This window comes from Dromiciops gliroides, chromosome 3 (genome assembly GCF_019393635.1).
Source record: "Dromiciops gliroides isolate mDroGli1 chromosome 3, mDroGli1.pri, whole genome shotgun sequence".
NCBI classification, from domain to species: Eukaryota; Metazoa; Chordata; class Mammalia; order Microbiotheria; family Microbiotheriidae; genus Dromiciops; species Dromiciops gliroides.
This window is the reverse complement of record NC_057863.1, coordinates 282231580-282249414: the sequence shown is the minus strand read 5'-3', so window position 1 is coordinate 282249414 and position 17835 is coordinate 282231580. Positions and strand designations below refer to the sequence as shown.

At 39.7% G+C, this 17835-nt stretch overlaps 1 protein-coding gene across 1 annotated transcript in view; it reads left to right on the top strand.

The window, feature by feature from the left end:
- The window catches only part of LOC122751580 (cytochrome b-245 heavy chain), a 52660-nt gene extending 48345 nt beyond the window's left edge, over window positions 1-4315 (top strand). The window contains exon 13 of the mRNA XM_043998682.1: window positions 300-4315. Within this exon, the coding sequence (XP_043854617.1) occupies window positions 300-426 (127 nt within the window). The 3' untranslated portion in view covers window positions 427-4315. The remainder of the gene's footprint in view (window positions 1-299) is intronic.
- Window positions 4316-17835: the final 13520 nt, after the last annotated feature.

Here is a 17835-nt window from a genome sequence, read left to right as displayed (position 1 = left end):
TCTAATTACTACTTTTATATCATTATTCCAAAGCAGTTATATACCTCTAAAATTATGAATCTGTCCCTATAAGTAGGGTTGAGTTAAACAAGGGAAAGTCCAGCATTCACCCTCCCTTGTCTGGGGGAAAATGTGTACTTTTGGCTAGTCAGGAACTTGGGTAAAGAGTCAATATTTTGATACTGAAAAAACTGCTGAAAGATCTAGTATTAAGGGAATTCACTCAGATGCAGTGTAACCCTTTCTGCACAAACCGATAGTGTTTCATTAATATTGGATGCTTTTCTTTCCCTCCCTAGTACCAGGATAGGTGTGTTTCTCTGCGGACCTGAAGCATTGGCTGACACTCTCAACAAGCAAAGCATTGCCAACTCTGATGCTGGCCCTCGAGGAGTGCATTTCATTTTCAACAAAGAAAACTTCTAACTCCTGCTCCGTCAGAAAATGTGGACATGAGTCTTATGCTCAGTCAATCAAATGCTGATCGTTAATAGAAACAAATGAAAGCAAGAGAAACCTCGATAGATTTTATTTTCTGCTTATGTGGGGATCATTTCCGAATTAGCATCCATCCATCTTTAGACAGAATGAAGAAAAACAGTTCATTCATTTTCCTTTTGTTTATTGTGTATTATCTCTGTGACTCCAACATATGCACAGGAAAACTGTCCAAGTATTTAGGAACCAGCTTACCCAGATATTGACTCAGCCCCTTGATACAAGAGGGTTAGCAGATTTCTAATCTGTTCCAGATTGCTAATAAAGCAGCTCAATTCTATTAACCATTTCCAAGAAAGAGTTTAGTTCAGGCATATTAAAATTAGGGAAAATCATTTAGACAGAAAGTTCTTAAAAAATATTCCTATAATATTTTCTAAAAGGCAGCTGGCTGGAACAGTGGATAGAGATCTGGGCCTTGAGTCAGGAAGACCTGAATTCAAAACCTGCCTCAAACGTTTACCAACTGTGTGACCCCGGCAAGTTATTTTATCTCTTTCTGCCTCAGTTTCTTCAACTGTAAAATGAGATCAGTAATGATCACCTACCTCAGAGGTTTGTGTTGAGGATCAAATAAAATACTATTTGAAAAGTGCTTAACATAGAACCTGGTAGGTGCTATAATAAAGACTTTTATTCCCTTCCTTATCCCTATACCATGTAGAGTACTGACCTCTGAGTTCAAAGCTTGACTCAGATACTAGCTGTATGAACCTGAGCAAGTCACTTAATATCTCTCAGTATAAGTTTCCTAATCAACAAGATGGGTATTATAATAATAGCACCTACCTTCATAGGGTTGTTGAGAGGGTCAAATGAGAAAACATGAAATAATATACAAATTCTACTTATCAGTATCGCTTGGGTCAGTATTGCTATCAGTGTTGCTTGTATAGACCAGAGAGGCCTGATTCTTCTGGTGGAAGGGCCCTAGCCTAAGTTACATAATTCCATCTGTTTTACATGTTCAGATTTCAAGCATATGGTGACCATCAGGGAGTCATTCTACTGGCTGTTCATTTTCTTGGACAGCAGGCTTTGGCCAGTGTCGTTTAGTCCTCTTGAGAGGATCTAGATTCTAGCAGCAGAAACTGAGTGATTTTGTAGTAGTTCAAACTAAATCCTCCAGTTCAGTGTTTTATACATGCAAATATGCAAAGGATCAAAAACATTGGGACTTTGGGAAATTCGGCATAGTAAATCCTTTCACCAGTGCAGATCACAGCCCCGGTAAACCTTCTGTGACTTAGCTAAATTTTAAGGTGGCACCTGAGGCAACCAGAAATTAGTGACTTGCCCAGAATCACATATCTAGTGGATGCCCCATGGAGGATTTGAACCCACATTTTCTCAAGTCCTATCCCAGAACTCTAGCCACGACCTACACTGCCTCCATCTCTAGACTCAGTCAAGCATTCAGTAGATAGTTGTTATTGATGGTGAAGGTGGACCACTTGTCTAAGCTTATGCAAAGCCAAGCCTTTCCTCTAATTAATGAGTTTGATGGGAAGAATTGTAATGAATGAGTTATTCAATAAACCCATATAATTAAAATGGCTGCCACGGGGGCAGCTAGATGGCGTAGTGGATAGAGCACCGGCCCTGGAGTCAGGAGTACCTGAGTTCAAATCCAGCCTCAGACACTTAACACTTACTAGCTGTGTGACCCTGGGCAAGTCACTTAACCCCAATTGCCTCACTAAAGAAAAAATGGCTGCCATGACCACTCCCTAAACTTTTTTAAGTGTATATAATGTCTACTTTGTAATTTCTATTTGACTTTATCACTATCCTGAAATGTATTGTCCACAAATTAATGAGGCAGCAAATGACATATAAGATGGAGTGCTGAACCTGGAGTTGGGAAGACCTGAGTTGAAGTCCTGCTCATAGGGACTGTGTGTCTTTGTGCAAGTCATTTAACCTCTGCCTGCCTCAGTTTTCACCTCTGTAAAAGGAGTATAATAATAACATCTTCCAATGTTGTTATGGGGATAAATAAGTCAGTATTTGTAAAGTGCTTCGCAAATCTTAAAATGTTGTATAAATAAATATTACTCAGTCAGTCAATTAACAATTATTGAGTTCAACTATGTCCTATATTGCCCCTGTCCAAAAATGTAGATTTCTTTCTGTATATTTAGCCTATTACCTCTCTGTCTTCATAATCAGACATCTGGAATGAGGATTGATCATTACATTGATCAGAGTTCTTAATTCTTTTCAAGTTGTTTGTTTTTACATTGTTGTTACAATAATATAAATTGTTCTCCTGATTTGGTTCATTTCACTCAGCATCAGTATATATAAGTCTTCCCAGGTTTCATTTCATCATTTCTTATGACACATAGTATTCTACAGTGTTTTATTAATTCATATGCCATACAGTGTTCAGTCATTGCTTAACTGATGGGTACCCCCTTTATGTCCAGTATTTTGCCACTACAATAAAAAAGTTGATCCGAATATTTTTGTTAACCCCATCTACCTTAGGATACTCATCTGATTTAAAATGGTTCACAGCACTCTGTCTTTTATTTTATTTTTTTAAAGAGCATTTTAAGTATCTAATTGAAGATTTTTCTTTAAATTGCTGCAAGTTATATTTTGGCAGCCAGGTGGGATAGTGGATAGAGTGGCAGGCCAGGATTTAGGAAGACTCTTATATAAGTTCAAATTGAATCTAAATTCAAACACATACTTGCTGTGTGACCCTAGGCAAGTCACTTAATCCCATTTCCCTCAGTTTCCTTGTCTGTAAATGAGCTGGCAAACCACTCCAGTATCTTTGCCAAGAAAATCCAAATGGGTTCATGAGGAGTTGGCCATATCTAGAACAACTAACCAAACAAAAGTTATACTCAGGAAATCAACACCTAACCTGTTTTGCAAGGTTTCGATTGGACATATTTGTCCTAACTAAAAAGAACTGATTGGGTCATCCCATAGCTAAAACAGCAAAGAATTGTCCCAGCTTACTATTCTGCATTAGGGGGTGATTCCTCTAGTAGATATGTACGACCAGCTATTCCACTTAGCACATGATATCTAAATTCTGATACTTTTCCACACAATAGCTATATTCCTTTTGATCAGGTTAAAAGAGAAAACCATGATGAATATAATTTGCAAATCCTAGCTTTCTTTCCCCCCCTTTACCCTGGTGATACATATATATATATATATATCTTTGTTTGTCTGCTGAAGGATTTTCCTTTTGAATGGCTAAGTTTTAATGGGAGTTTGCTACTTATTGCTAAAACCAGGGGAGAAAAAAATCAGAAAATGTAGCATGTGACGTGGACTTTAAGATGAATAGTGGCTATTAAATGCTTGTCACTGCAAATATTCTTCCTTGTCACTGCAAACTCTCCCCCTTTTGCCCCTTATTTCCCTTCTAGTTACCAGCTTTTGATGTTTTTTTTTATTTTTTTTTTTTTAGTGAGGCAATTGGGGTTAAGTGACTTGCTCAGGGTCACACAGCTAGTGTTAAGTGTCTGAGGCTGGATTTGAACTCAGGTACTACTGAATCCAGGGCCAGTGCTCTATCCACTGCACCATCTAGCTGCCCCACCAGCTTTTGATTTTGAGCATTTAATTAACAGCATTAACAGGAAGAAAATACATGAAGGATCTAAGCTGTTTGCCCTTTAAAACCATGAAATTCTTAGTGTTCTGTGCTTTTTCCCCCTTCAAATTAAATTGAATTTCATTTGAAGTTTGGGATTCTTTTCAATGTCTGTTTTTGTTTTGTTTTGTGAATGCTGACAAAAATACATTAAAATCTGTATGAGATGTATTAAAATCAAGGAGCCAACTCTCTTTGTCACTGATACCGTTGTGAAGGGTTATGGTTGTCACTCTCAGTGGGATTGTAATTCTGTCAGAGTTGTTGAACTTACAGCACCAAGACAAAACACTGTCTTTTGGATGATAAGAGAAATCTTAGTAAAGAATATTCTTTGAGACTTCCCTTAAGCACCACAAGCACCTAAGTCAAAGAATGTGCTCTCCACTGTTTAAGAATTAGAGGTGCAGGGGCAGCTTTTTCAGAGGGATTACACAATTTCCCCAGGGTTACTCAAGGAATAAGTGCTACAGCCAGGATTCAATCTTAGGTCCTCTGATTCCAAATAAAACATTCTTTCCAATCAATCAGTAAGCAACTGTACCAGAGCTAAGCTAAGGATCCTCTGATTTGGGACACATGGAGTGCCTATTATATGGAAGTTACAAAGTTGGTCTTACAAAGACAAAAACTAAATGGTTCCTGCCCTCAAGGAGTTTGATTTCTTTTTTTTTTTTTTTTTTTTAGTGAGGCAATTGGGGTTAAGTGACTTGCCCAGGGTCACACAGCTAGTAAGTGTTATGTGTCTGAGGCCGGACTTGAACTCAGGTACTCCTGACTCCAGGGCCGGTGCTCTGTTCACTGCGCCACCTAGCTGCCCAAGGAGTTTGATTTCTGATGGCAAAGCAGTGTGTAGTATTTGTTACCTCTCAATGAAAAGGTGATGTTATACCTTAGTCTTTGTCTTGACTTATTGTAGCAGCTTTGTCCCTAAGCTGCCCAACCATGTAGGTTGAGTGATCAAATATATGTCCTAATAATTTATAAATGTGCATAATGAAAATGAGTGGCAGAGGAAATCCTTTTCTGACAAAGAAGTGTGCCCACAAAGAATGTTTAGTGAGTCCCATTGCCATAGGTACTAAAGTTAAACTTGCAGTTCTATATTATCCTCTTAGCTGACCAGGCATAATTCAGTATTTCACTCATCTGTGACTGTGCTGTGATAGGTCCTCAGTCCTTTCACTGATACAGGCCCAAACTACCCTTGACTTAGAAAATGGCCTGCATGAGTTTCTATGGCCCCAGGTTTTTCTCATCTTGCAGGTGGTGATAAAACTCTCAGGTTCACATTTCTTCAGTAAGACTCTACCTCAAAAACTTTTGAGTCTGAGTAACTGTCAGAACTTGTAGTCTGCTTACAGAGCCTTGAAGAACCCACAATCATCTCCCCATTGTGATTTAGCAAACAATTTGAAGTTAAGCAGAAAGATCAGAGAATAAGTGAATTCCCTCAAGATCACACAGCTATTCTGTGTTAGAGGATTTCAACTCTAGACTCCTGACAAACAGTCCAAGATAGTTTTCATCTCAAGAGCTTTTAAGGATAAGTAAATTTGTTCACATATCTGAGGCAGATTTATAAAATAAGGCTGGGGTAGCACAGGGCCTGTACCTTTGTTCCTCTCTTAGCTGACTTGTTTGTCTCTCTTCCTACTCCTGCTATTGGGGTGAGAACCCCGAGATAAAACACACACAGTCACATGTGCCTCGAGAAAGGGCGTGTCTCACAGGCTAAGGCAGCTGGTGATGCAGTGGATCCTGGAGTTAGGAAGACCTGAATTTAAATCCAGCCTCAGATACTAATTGTTATTTCCCGCACAAATCATTTGCCTCAGTTTCTTCAACTGTAAAATGGGGGTATATATATATCACCTATGTATAGGACTGTTGTGAGCATGAAATGAGGTAATATTTGTAAAAAGTGCTTAGAACAGTCCCTGGCACACAGTAGGTGCTACATCAATGTTTATTCCTTTCCTTCTCCGTTTTTATATGAGTAAATTCTGCCTACCGACTTCCCTGGCTACCTTTGAGTCCTAACTAAAATCCCATCTTTTACAGGACACTTTTCTCAATTCCTCTGAAATAATGCTTTCCCTCGGTTAATTATTTGCTATCTATCGTGTATATAGCTTGCTTGGTATACATTTGTTTGTATACTATCTTTTCCATTAGACTGTAAGCTCCTTGAGGGATGGTCTTTTGCTTTTTTTTTGTATCCCTCAGCACTTAGCACAGTGCTAGATCCATAGCAGGTGCTTAATAAATGTTTATGGATTGATTGAGGAGGGGCCTGCACCTAGGGTAGGCACTGGCTGCTGCTGCCTCCTCTCCCACTTTTATAGCTCCCCCACTGCGCCCCAACACTGTTGCCATGCAACCAGGTCACTTCTCCTCATTCTCCCCAAGAGTCCTCAAACTCCATGAACAAATGCACAGACAGATAAACTAACTCCTCCCTCCTCTTGTCTGAGGATTGATCTCATGTTTGTTTCCTCTCTTCTCAAACTCGAAAGAACTACAAAGCACTGAAGGTTTTGTGGCAAGTCAACTCCCAGTCAGAGGTTCTCATATTAAAATACCATCTAAAACAACCATTACAGGAAAGTTTGGAGAATGACCATTGTATCTCAAGTAGCCGATATAAAACACTAAAATGTGCTGATCCTGGTCAAATTTTGCACAGAAAACCAGATGGAAGGTGGAGATCATGGTGTTTAGTTCTTTCCATCTCCTGCATTTAGAAAGCATTGTCCCCTTGATGTTTTGGTACATTTAAAATGTTTGAAATCGCAGGAAAATCCTGGAAAAGTGAATTTGAAAGAATGAAAGTACATCATAGAAATGTGGCAAGAGCACTGCACTGAGAATTGGGATACTTGGGTTCAAGTCTAAGCTTTGACAGTTAGTAGTTGTGTGACCTACCTTGGGCCAATCACCCAACTTCCCTGAGCCTCAATTGTGTAATCTCTAAAATGAGTATATGGAGGGTGCCTCATGGCAGGAACATTTAGTGGGAAGGGGAGGGGAGAGGAAAGAGGAAAGGAAGTAAGCATTTATTAATCGCCAAACGCTGTGCTATTATCTCTATTAATTAGGGTGTTCTGCTTGCCCTCAGAAGACAAAACTAGGAATGATGGGTAGAACTGTCAAAGAAGCAGATTTAGACTTGATGTAAGGAAAAACCTCTTAAAAATTATAGGTGTCCAAAAGTGGAAGGAGTCACCTCTGGAAGCTTTCATTGGGATGCTGCATGACTACGTGATGGAAATGACAAAACACATGCTTGGTCAGTGGACTAGACTCTGTGGATCCTTGAGATCTCTTCAAATTCTGAGTTTGATGGTTCAATAGATGATGTCTAAATTCCATCTACCTGTGACCCTGGAGATTTCAATGAATGTGTGTAAGTAGAAGGTCCTTCTTTTCTACCCATAGCTTAGTTTTGATTTGACAGCTTCTAGGAGATTACATCTGTTTGTGTTCTCCAGCAACCATATGTACTATTCAATATGATTTCTGGCAAAGCCATAGGAAAATGGCTGGGAGGCAGCCACCTTTGTTTTTTACAAGCAATCTGTATCCAAAAGGGCTTAATAAAGCCTACAACTCTACTGGAAAATGAGTCACCACAAAGCTTAATCAAGGCAGAGATATTTACCATCTCCCTTCCACTTCTCAGTCATGCAGGATTTATCCAACCAAGTAATAATAGCATATCTTGGGGCAGCTAGGTGGCACAATGGATAAAGCACCGGCCCTGGATTCAGGAGAACCTGAGTTCAAATCCGGCCTCAGACATTTGACACTTACTAGCTGTATGACTTTGGTCTAGTCACTTAAACTCCATTGCTCCACAAAACAAAACAAAAAAAATAATAATAGCATATCTTACCCACCCACCGTCATAGTATTTAATTGTAAGAATCGAGAACTTTCCTCTTTTTGTCTTGAATACAGGACAGTTTCATATACTTTTTTGTTGTTATAGTTGAGTCAGTCTCTATATAAGTGCAGTAGCCACTCTCAAGCCCTATCTCAATACTGATAAGCACCAAAGTTTTGGCCTGCTCTGTTTCTAACCTGGGCTGGTTCTCTTAAATTTAAACAGCATAGTGATTCCGCCTCCCTAGGGGGTATGTTGATACTGGGGTGTTGGTTAGCCCATGACATCTCAGAACTCCAGAGCTCCAAAAACCAGCCTCGGCCTCCCCAGTAGCAGAGACTATAGACATTAATCATCATACCCCCTATTCAGTACACATTTAAGGAAGCACACTTCTCCCTAAAGTGGTGTTGGTGATGTTTAGAGTTGCAATGTGCCTGTTATTAAATAAGTCATGTCCTGATGAAATAGCTCCCAGGAAATATGGCTTAAAACCAACACTATGCATAAAATCATTGACTATCTTCATAATTGAAAATATCCTTCACTAGAATATAAAGAGTTTTTCACATATATGTTGTGAGGCTATCATTTCATCTCATAAGCCCCCTTTGGAGATAGGCAGGACAGGTTTTATTAACCACTAGATAAAGAATGCTGGACTTGGAGATCTGGGTTTCATTTCTGGTTCTGATATGTATTAGCCACATCATCTGGTGTAGTAAAAAAAAAAGAAAAAAGAAAGAAAGAAAAATAAAAAGACTAGAATTAGATTCGGAGTATGGAACTCAAAATCTGGCTCCACCCCTATTTAGCTCTGTGGTCTTGGACAAATTATCTACTCTCTGGGACTCAATTTACTTATGTGTAGAATAGGGGAATTGGGATAGATCAGTGATATTGAAATCAAATAGAAACAAAGGCCACTAATCTACACATCAGGATCCCTTTGGGCCACATATTGACTTAGGTTTTTTGTTTGTTTGTTTTTGTTTTTGTTTTCCGGGCAATGGGGGTTAAGTGACTTGCCCAAGGTCACACAGCTAGTGTCAAGTTTCTGAGGCTGGATTTGAACTCAGGTACTCCTGAATCCAGCGCGGTGCTTTATCCACTGCATCACCTACCAATTACATTTTAATCTGGTTTAGGCCGAGTGTTGCAGGCCACATACAGCCCTCAAGCCACATGTTTGACACTTCTGGACTATATGGGGGCTTCTTAATCTTTTGTATATGTCATGGATCTCTGTGGAAGTCTGGTAAAATTTATGAACCCCTTCTCAAGTGAAGTCAACAAGTAATTATAAAGCACTTACTATGTGCCTAGCACAGCTTGTAAGACCCTGTAGAGATCTCAGAGTACCAGAAGGACAGAGTTAAAGATGGTATGTCTATGTGTAAGAAATAGCAGATATTTCTTTCTGGGACTCGACAATCTTCATTTAAGGTCCCCAAAGACTGCCATCTCACCTATAACCACTAAATATTAACATCTTATTCACTTATGTGCTCCAAAACTTTCTTATCCTATTTCTGCTCATGTTGTCATCATCATCATCATTATTATTATTAAAGGAAGCCTTTCCCCATTTATTCTAGATCCCAACATTCCTTAATTATCTGTCAGTAATTATATATATATATATATATATATATATATATATATATATATATTTTCTTTTTGCTATATTCTTTTCCTTCTTTTATTCCTAACCCTCTACTGATAATGCATCTGTAATTGGATCTGAAGGGGTTTCTGATCAGTATAACCGAGGTCTTTAAGTTAGGGGTCTCTAAACAACAGGTAGAGGTGGTCCAGCTTCCCAACCACAAAGGACTAGGTTCAAAAAATGCAGTAAAAATTTCTCACAATTCCCACAATTGAATAAAGTTTTCTCACAAACACAGAAATTGGACTAGACTTATAATTGAATAGAAAGAGAACTGAGCTAGATCTGGAATTGGGTCACAGGATGAAGCCAGTATTGGGTCACTCAATTCCCATACCACTTATGTCTAAGAATGGGGATATGTCCTTGTCTATGGTATATAACCCCCTATAACTCCCAGTTCTTCACTGTGCAGCCAATGGATTGAAATTTGTATGAGACCTACCCTAGTTATGCCCAGATCTCCATGCACAGGCTTTGTCCAGAGCCAGAATACTTCTGCATGTGAAATTCTTGCTTCTGTTTGTCATACTTGTGCCCAACTTGCCTAAATGATTGTGGGTGGTAAGTATGGAGCCACTTGGTGATTTCCATTACCCTCACAGTGAAAGCTAAACCCTTTCCCAGCTCAACACCATGAGACAATTAGTTTCTCAGACAATTAGTAGACTGTTTATTATTTTTGTTTAAATTGCTTCTTAAGCAAGCTCCTTAGGGCTTAAATATCTAAGCTCCCCAGGGGGTGGCTAATTTGTTTTTTGAGTCAATCACACTGTTCCTTTCATGACTATGAGAGGCCTTGTTACTTAATCTCATTAACTAGCACCTTATGAATACATTATGGCATAACTGGGATGGTATCAACTGAGGTGAGGAGGGGAACGCACATGCCCTTTCCTTTACATTGATTAAAACTTTGATTTTTGTGAATTGCATGCTTACAAAGGGAGTCAGCATCAGCACATCAGTGGGGCCTGAGTGATTTTCTGATTTTCCCAGGTTTTCTGTTTGTGGTTTATGAGCCTTAGAAATCTCCTAAATCAAACCTGGATCTATAAGGTTATGAGAACCTCAGAAAGAGGGGCTATATTAATTTTAGATGCCTATGTTAATGAGGGCTAAACAGTCAAGTTAAGTCAACAAGAATTTATTAACCTCCTACTATATAACAGGCACTAAGCCCGGGAAATACAAATATAGGCAGAAAGATAGTCCTTGCCCTCAAGGACCTTACATTCTAATTGGCATAGACAACACAGAGAAGAAGCTAAAATAGGGCTGAGAAAAGAGATATGGTGTAGTAAGAATAAGTTTTAGTATCCTAATCAGATAGTTTGTCAATTTAGTATAACTGATAACAGATGAGAATAAGTTATATTACCTTAACAGCATAATAGCATAGCATAATGATTCCATTTTGTTTGTTTGTTTGTTTTTTGTTGGGGCAATGGGGGTTAAGTGACTTGCCCAGGGTCACACAGTAAGTGTCAAGTATCTGAGGCTGGATTTGAACTCAAGTCCTTCTGAATCCAGGGTCGGTGCTTTATCCACTGCACCACCTAGCTGCCCCCTCCATTTTGTTTTAGGCTTCCATTTTGAGATTACAATTCCTTGAGTAATTTGCTTTTCAATAATAACATAAGCACCTGTATGGTATGATACAGTAAGCAACGTATGTATATTATTAAGCAACTGATAAACATGTGTAGATGTTCTGGTAAGATAAACCACCAATAGAAAAAGACTACAAACAACTTTATCAGTAATTTTTAAGCAAACTACCTATCAAATGATGTGGTAAACAATTTAGGACTACCCATCACCAAAAGTATAAAAACCCAACTATTGGTCTGTACCCAGGGCATCACTAGAACTGGTTCCTGCTTTCCCCAGTACTTGGAACCTGAGCAGCCTGTGTTGGTTTGAGGGTAGTGCCGATTGACAAAGGCATGCCAGATGACTTTGCCAGGCAGACACAGGCACTCTAGCTGGGCAGAGAGGGAAACTAGTTGTGAGTCTGGCATGAAAACAACTTATCTGAGTCTATAAGACTCAGGTTGATGTTTTGTTCTTAGAGAGTATTGTTTGCATGTTTTGATTAATAAAGATTGATTGGATGTATTGATAAGTATAAGTCTAACGAATGTATCTGTCCATTTGTTAGCATAAGTTAAGTGTAAATCAGCCATCGGTGTACATCATAGGTTATATGAGCCCCTGTGCACTGGGACATGACAAAGAAAGTATGAAGAATCTAGGAAAGAATGAAGACATGGTCTTCCTGGACATCCTCCAAGTGAGGTTCTGGGAGGAACTAGACAATCAGGAGGAGAAGCCACTGGAGAAAAGTGTACTCTTCCTTTTAAACATTTTATGTTCTTTTATTTTTTTCTAATTTTTTTCAGTTCTAAATTATCCCTCTCCCTTATTCTCCCTCCCATTGGGAAGGCAAGAAAAATAAATTCATTACAAATATGTAAAAATATGCAAAACATATTTCTGCCTTAGTCACATTCCAAGAAAATACAAAGCAAAAACAAAGAAAGAGAAGATAATATGCTTCAATCTGAACTCATAGTTCATCAGTTCTTTTTCTAGAGGTGGATATGTTTTATCATGAGTCTTTCAGAATTGTGGTTAGCCATAGTATTGACTATCTTTCGTTTTCCAAGAGGACCATGACATCAAGGTGATGTCATGACTTGCACTGAATTAGATTTAAGTGAGTGTGCAAGGTCACCAACCTCACTCTCTCCTCCAGAGTCCTCTGGGCCCAGTGACAAGATATCCATCAGGATGACTAGAGATGGCCCTGGATGTTTTTAAGGCAATTGGGGTTAAGTGACTTGCTCAGGGTCACACAGCTAATAAGTGTCTGGCCTGAGATTTGTCAGATCCTTCCAACTTCAAGGCCAGTGCTCTGTCCACTTCTTCACCTAGCAGCCCCCATAGTGGGGATCAGTTACCATTTATAGAGAGAAGCCCAGGTGGAGTAAACTTCCCAGAGTAAAGAGGGTTGTATGGCTTGGTAGAGAAAAGCTGGGGAGTCAAGAATTCAGTTTAGAGACTCCTGGGGTGCCCTGGTCCTTGTTGTGGTCCTTCTTCCAGGCGGAGGGCCCCCACTTGACCTTCCTCCTCTGAGGGCTCTGCTGCTGCACCAGCAGCAGCAGCAGCAGCGCTCTCCACCCAGCGTCTGACCACACTCTTTGACCCTGGGCAAGTCACTTCACCTTGGAGAAAGCCTCAGGGAACTCTCCAAGACCCTTGAGTTACATAGGAGAATTGTGTAGGCATCCACACTGAGGAAATCGGGGATTTGCATTCCCACCCACCCAGCAAAAGTACAAAACCCTGCCTAAGAGCTAAGTGATATCAGTGAAAGCACAGAGCTCAGCAAAGACTATGTGCCTTTCAAGACCAGTGAGGAACAGTTCACTGATGTAAGAAAACATCGACAGTCTTTCAGGGTGTGAGGAGCCCCGTTCTGCATACTGGGTGGCCACGTGTGTGCCCCTCTGTGATAGTTTTGGTGTAGGAGCCCAGCCCCATGTGCTGCCTGCCCAGCTGTGTGCCTCTCCTCATGTGCTGCTCACTCATGCAAGCTCCCCCACCACATTTGCTGCCTGCCCATTTGGGTGCTCCCCCATGCATGCTGCCTGCCCCATGTGTTTGCTCCTCCCCATGTATTTCCCCAACCACTTCTGTGCTAGAGCCTCTTTGGGACAGCATCATTGAGAGAGCTCTCTATGCTGCCTGGCCAGGGGTGCTTCCACCCTGGTGGCCTTTCATGAATGATTCTGGTCAAGAGCTCTGCTCTGTGTGCTGCTTGCCCCTTCGGACAATTAAAATAATTTCAAGAGTTAAAGTTTGGGGTAAATTAGAATCAATTTAATCAACCATGGTCATTGTCAACCATGGCTGACAAAATGACTCCTTATCCTCTTCTCTGTCAAAGAGACCCATGGCTACTTCTTTAGATTTTTATGCTTTTGGACAGGAGGTGGTCCATCAAAGAACAATCAATTATAATTGTTTAACATGATGGGAAACAGGCTATGTTAAAATGAAGGGTTGAGAGCAAGATCATGTCACTCTTGGATGGAGAAACTATCTCTATACCAGAGCAAACCCAGCTCTGGCCTATCCGTTCAAAAGCAAGCCTGAGCAGAACATAATAGCTTCCACCAGGGTGAGGTCTTGAACAAGAAAGTTAGTCCAATCTCATTATCATCAATGCCCTTCAAGAGACTGAACTTTCAAAATCAGGACATTGGAAGAAGGAGAGAATTCTGAATCTCCCCAAATAATAGGTTATTAATAATCATTTCTCTCACCACACAGAAGTTTCTCCATGTACACTGTCTTCCCATGATTATAGGAGCTCCTCCATGCATGTGCTTTGGTCATGTCTCTTTATTATAGGCACTTCCGTATTGACCATGTATATCCCATTTTTGTATGTCCTCCAGTGATTTTTCTTAGGCATACCCACTTTTCATTGAGAATGCATATGTTTCCAGAGTGTGTATTTTAGGTTTTGGGGGGGGGATGTTACTTCTCTTGCCATTATTTTATTGTATTAAGTGAAATAAATTAAAAAAAAAAAGAATTTAGCCTAGAGAGGTGCTATCAAACAGGAAGGCCATGGTTTTGCTCACCCTTTAGTTTTGGAGAGACTCTCAAATTCATTTCACTTTTTTCATTGTACAAAAATCCCTGTTTTGGGGTAAGGGTAGAGTGAATTTGAACAGAGGATCTCTATAGAATCAGAAAGTAAGCTCTAAGTTTCAAAAAAGTAACAATTGACTAATTTTTCCTGAAAAGAAAAAAACAAAACAAAACCTAATGTAGAACAACCATACTGAATACACTAAGTCAAAGAGTTTTGTTTTGCTTTTTAATCTTCCATCCAACCTTGCTGTGATGTAGTTTCAGAACCCAATAAGTTAACAACATTCAAGGAAATAAGGAAGTCTCCTTATCTGCTAAGATCAAGGCTTGAGTTCTCCAGAAGCTGCTCTCTAAAGAAAGGAAGCTTCTCAATCAGCTCCAAGGTCACACATAGGTTAAACTAAATAAAAACACAACCCCAAAGTACAACTACTTATGCAAATACTGAGCTCAACCATTAAACTGATTACCAACCAAACTATATTTTTAATGCCCATATTAGCATTGGTACAGAAGCAGGCAAGATGCAGAATCAGATGACCTGTATTTGGATCCCATTTCTGCCACCAAGTACTTATCTAAATGTGGACAGATCACTTAATCTCCACTGGACTCAAGTCCCTAATCTGTAGAATTAGGACATCAGTCCAGATGACTTCAAAGGTCTCTTCCAGCTCTAAGTCTATGATTTGAATTGAGTTCAGTAATGCTTACATAATGATGACTTGAGGCAGCATGGTATAGTGGATAGAAATCTGGCCTCAGGGTCATGAAGACCAAGGTTCAAGGCCTACCTATGACATATACTGTCTAAGTAATCAATCATTTAACCTTTCAGTGCCCCAGGTAACCCTTTAAAATTTGTTCATCTCACTGAAAGTTCCCTTATCAGAAAAATCAAGGCTGTGGATCAAATAAAAATCGACTTTAACATCAATTGATATTAATAGATTATATTTCAGTTTTGGATTTATATTCTACTTCTGTTTGAAGGAGTTCAACATTAAATAACTACTTCCCTTTTAGAAGTAACATCTGTTTCCTAAGGCAACGATGTATAACCAACAGCTGTTACACTAATATTTTAGGTAAATTGAGGGGGAGAAACCTGCTCCTTTCCTACACTTACTGAGGAAAAGAGGGGGGGGGGAGTATTTCACTATGAGCCAGTGAGTGAGATAGTCTTTTTTTGCCTTCACCAAGTGAAGAGACAAATATATAAATTAAAACAAACAAACCCAGTATAAAGATGACAACATAGCTACTCTTGATACAACACTCAAGTTTGTCAGATTTGTTTTTTAATTCTATACATACAGAAAGCCAGGGAAAGAATGTATCATTGGAAAGCACCATTTGCAAGAGAATTGCTTATAATGTGAAACAGACAAGAATTTGTACCCTACTCTTTAGCAGCTAGTTTAATATTGAGATGAGTGATGAGAAGTCAGAAGGCAGTTTAGAAGTTTCAAACAATAACAGAAAAAACCTGATATGTGGCATCAGTATTCAGGAGCCCATCACCTCTTGTCTGGTCTATTTCAATAGCCTCTTATGGTATTTGGTCTTCCTGTGTCTAGTCTCTGCCTACTCCAATCCATTCCATACAGTTGCCAAAACAACTATCCTAAAGAACAATGTCTGACAATGTCACTCCACATCCTGACTCAATACTCGAATGGCTCCCTATTACCTTTGAATCAGAGAGGCTTTGGGAGATCTTCACAGTCTTGTCCCTTCCTACCTCTTTAGCCTTCTCATACATTACTTCCCTTCACACACCATCATCTAACCCACGTGCTATTTCTCACACATACCACTATTTCTCAACTACCTTTGCCCTGGCCATCCTTCATGCCTGAGATGTTCTCTCTCCTAGTTTCTTCCTCTTGGGAGCTGTTTGTTGAAGGACAAGATTCATATTTCTTGATCTCTATCAAGCTGTTAGTAGCTTCCATTTGAAGTACATATGTATGTACATATGTATGCATGCATGCATGGATGGATGGATGGATGGATGTGATATGGATCTAGGATAACTCAGAGGTTTTCTCCTTGAAAAGCTAAACTGAAGGACAGACACACCTAAGAAGTGAGGGGAGATAATCAGTGCCAGGGACAAAGATAGCTCCAGAAGCCAATAGCATCATCCCTCATTCAAGTCTCTCCCACTCCACCTGGAGATAAGCTTATTAGGTATGGCTGCTGGTGCCAGGAAACAGAGATAACTCCAGAAGTTAGGACCACCAGCCCTCATTCAAGTCTTTCCCATCCTACTCTTCATTCAAGCTTTCCCCACCCTATCCCCAAAGGGAACTTTCTATTATCAGATGGTCACCCCATCTATCCTCTATAAAAGCTTTGGCCTCTCTTCCATGCTGGTAGGAGTATGTTTCTAAGCCATCTCTTTCCCTTGAGGTGAAGTCTTCTACCACCCTCTCTGTCACTTTCTTTAGTGCCCAAATAAAAGACCATTTTATTTTAATTGGATTTCCCCTATGACAGATGGATGGATAGCACTCAACAAATGTCTATCAATGATTGATTGTATATGTATACATATATGTATGTATATATACATATGTGTGTGTATCTCTATATGCATGCATATGGTAGGTAGGTGGCATAATGGATAGACTGCTAGAATCAGGAAGACATCTTCCACTTCCCTTTTTTGTGTGTGTGTGTGTAACAATTGGGGTTAAGTGACTAGCCCAGGGTCACACAACTATTAAGTGTCAAGTGTCTGAGGCTAGATTTGAACTCAGGTCCTCCTGACTCCAGAGCTGAGGTGCTGTATCCACTGAGCCACCTAGTTGCCCCTCATCTTCCTACTTCAAATCCTGGCTCAGACACTTACTAACTATGTAACCCTTAGCAATTCACTTACCCCCATTTGCCTCAGTTTCATCATCTGTAAAATGAGCTGATAAAGAAAATGGTAAAGCACTCTAGTATCTTTGCCAAGAAAAGCCCAAACAAGGTCACAAAGAGTCATACACAACTCAACAACAACAACAAAAGCAATTTGCCAAGTAAATACTTCCAAGAAGTAGCTGAACCAGGATTTGAACCCAGATTTCTGCTTCTCCATACCACAATGCCTGTCTGTGAAAAAATTGCCTTTGGTAAAAGAACCTTTCAATTTGATAAGTACATCATCTTTTTCTTTATCATTGATAAAAATGTTAAAGTTCTCAAGTTAAGTACAGATCACAGAAGCACTCTACTATATGCTTCCTAGTTGCCAATGACCTATGAAAAGGCTATTCTTTGGGTCTGGTCATTCCACCAGTACAATATCTACCTACCTGTACTATCATATGGCCCCTAGTTTTCCTTCTTATCCACAGAATTAGTCTAAAAGTCTGTCAGGAAGACCTAACAACATTTTATTCTTTGTATTTTCCTTCTTCACTCTGCCTACTTTATAAACTTTGACAAGGAATGAGTCAACTTAAAGAGATGGAAAATGGGATA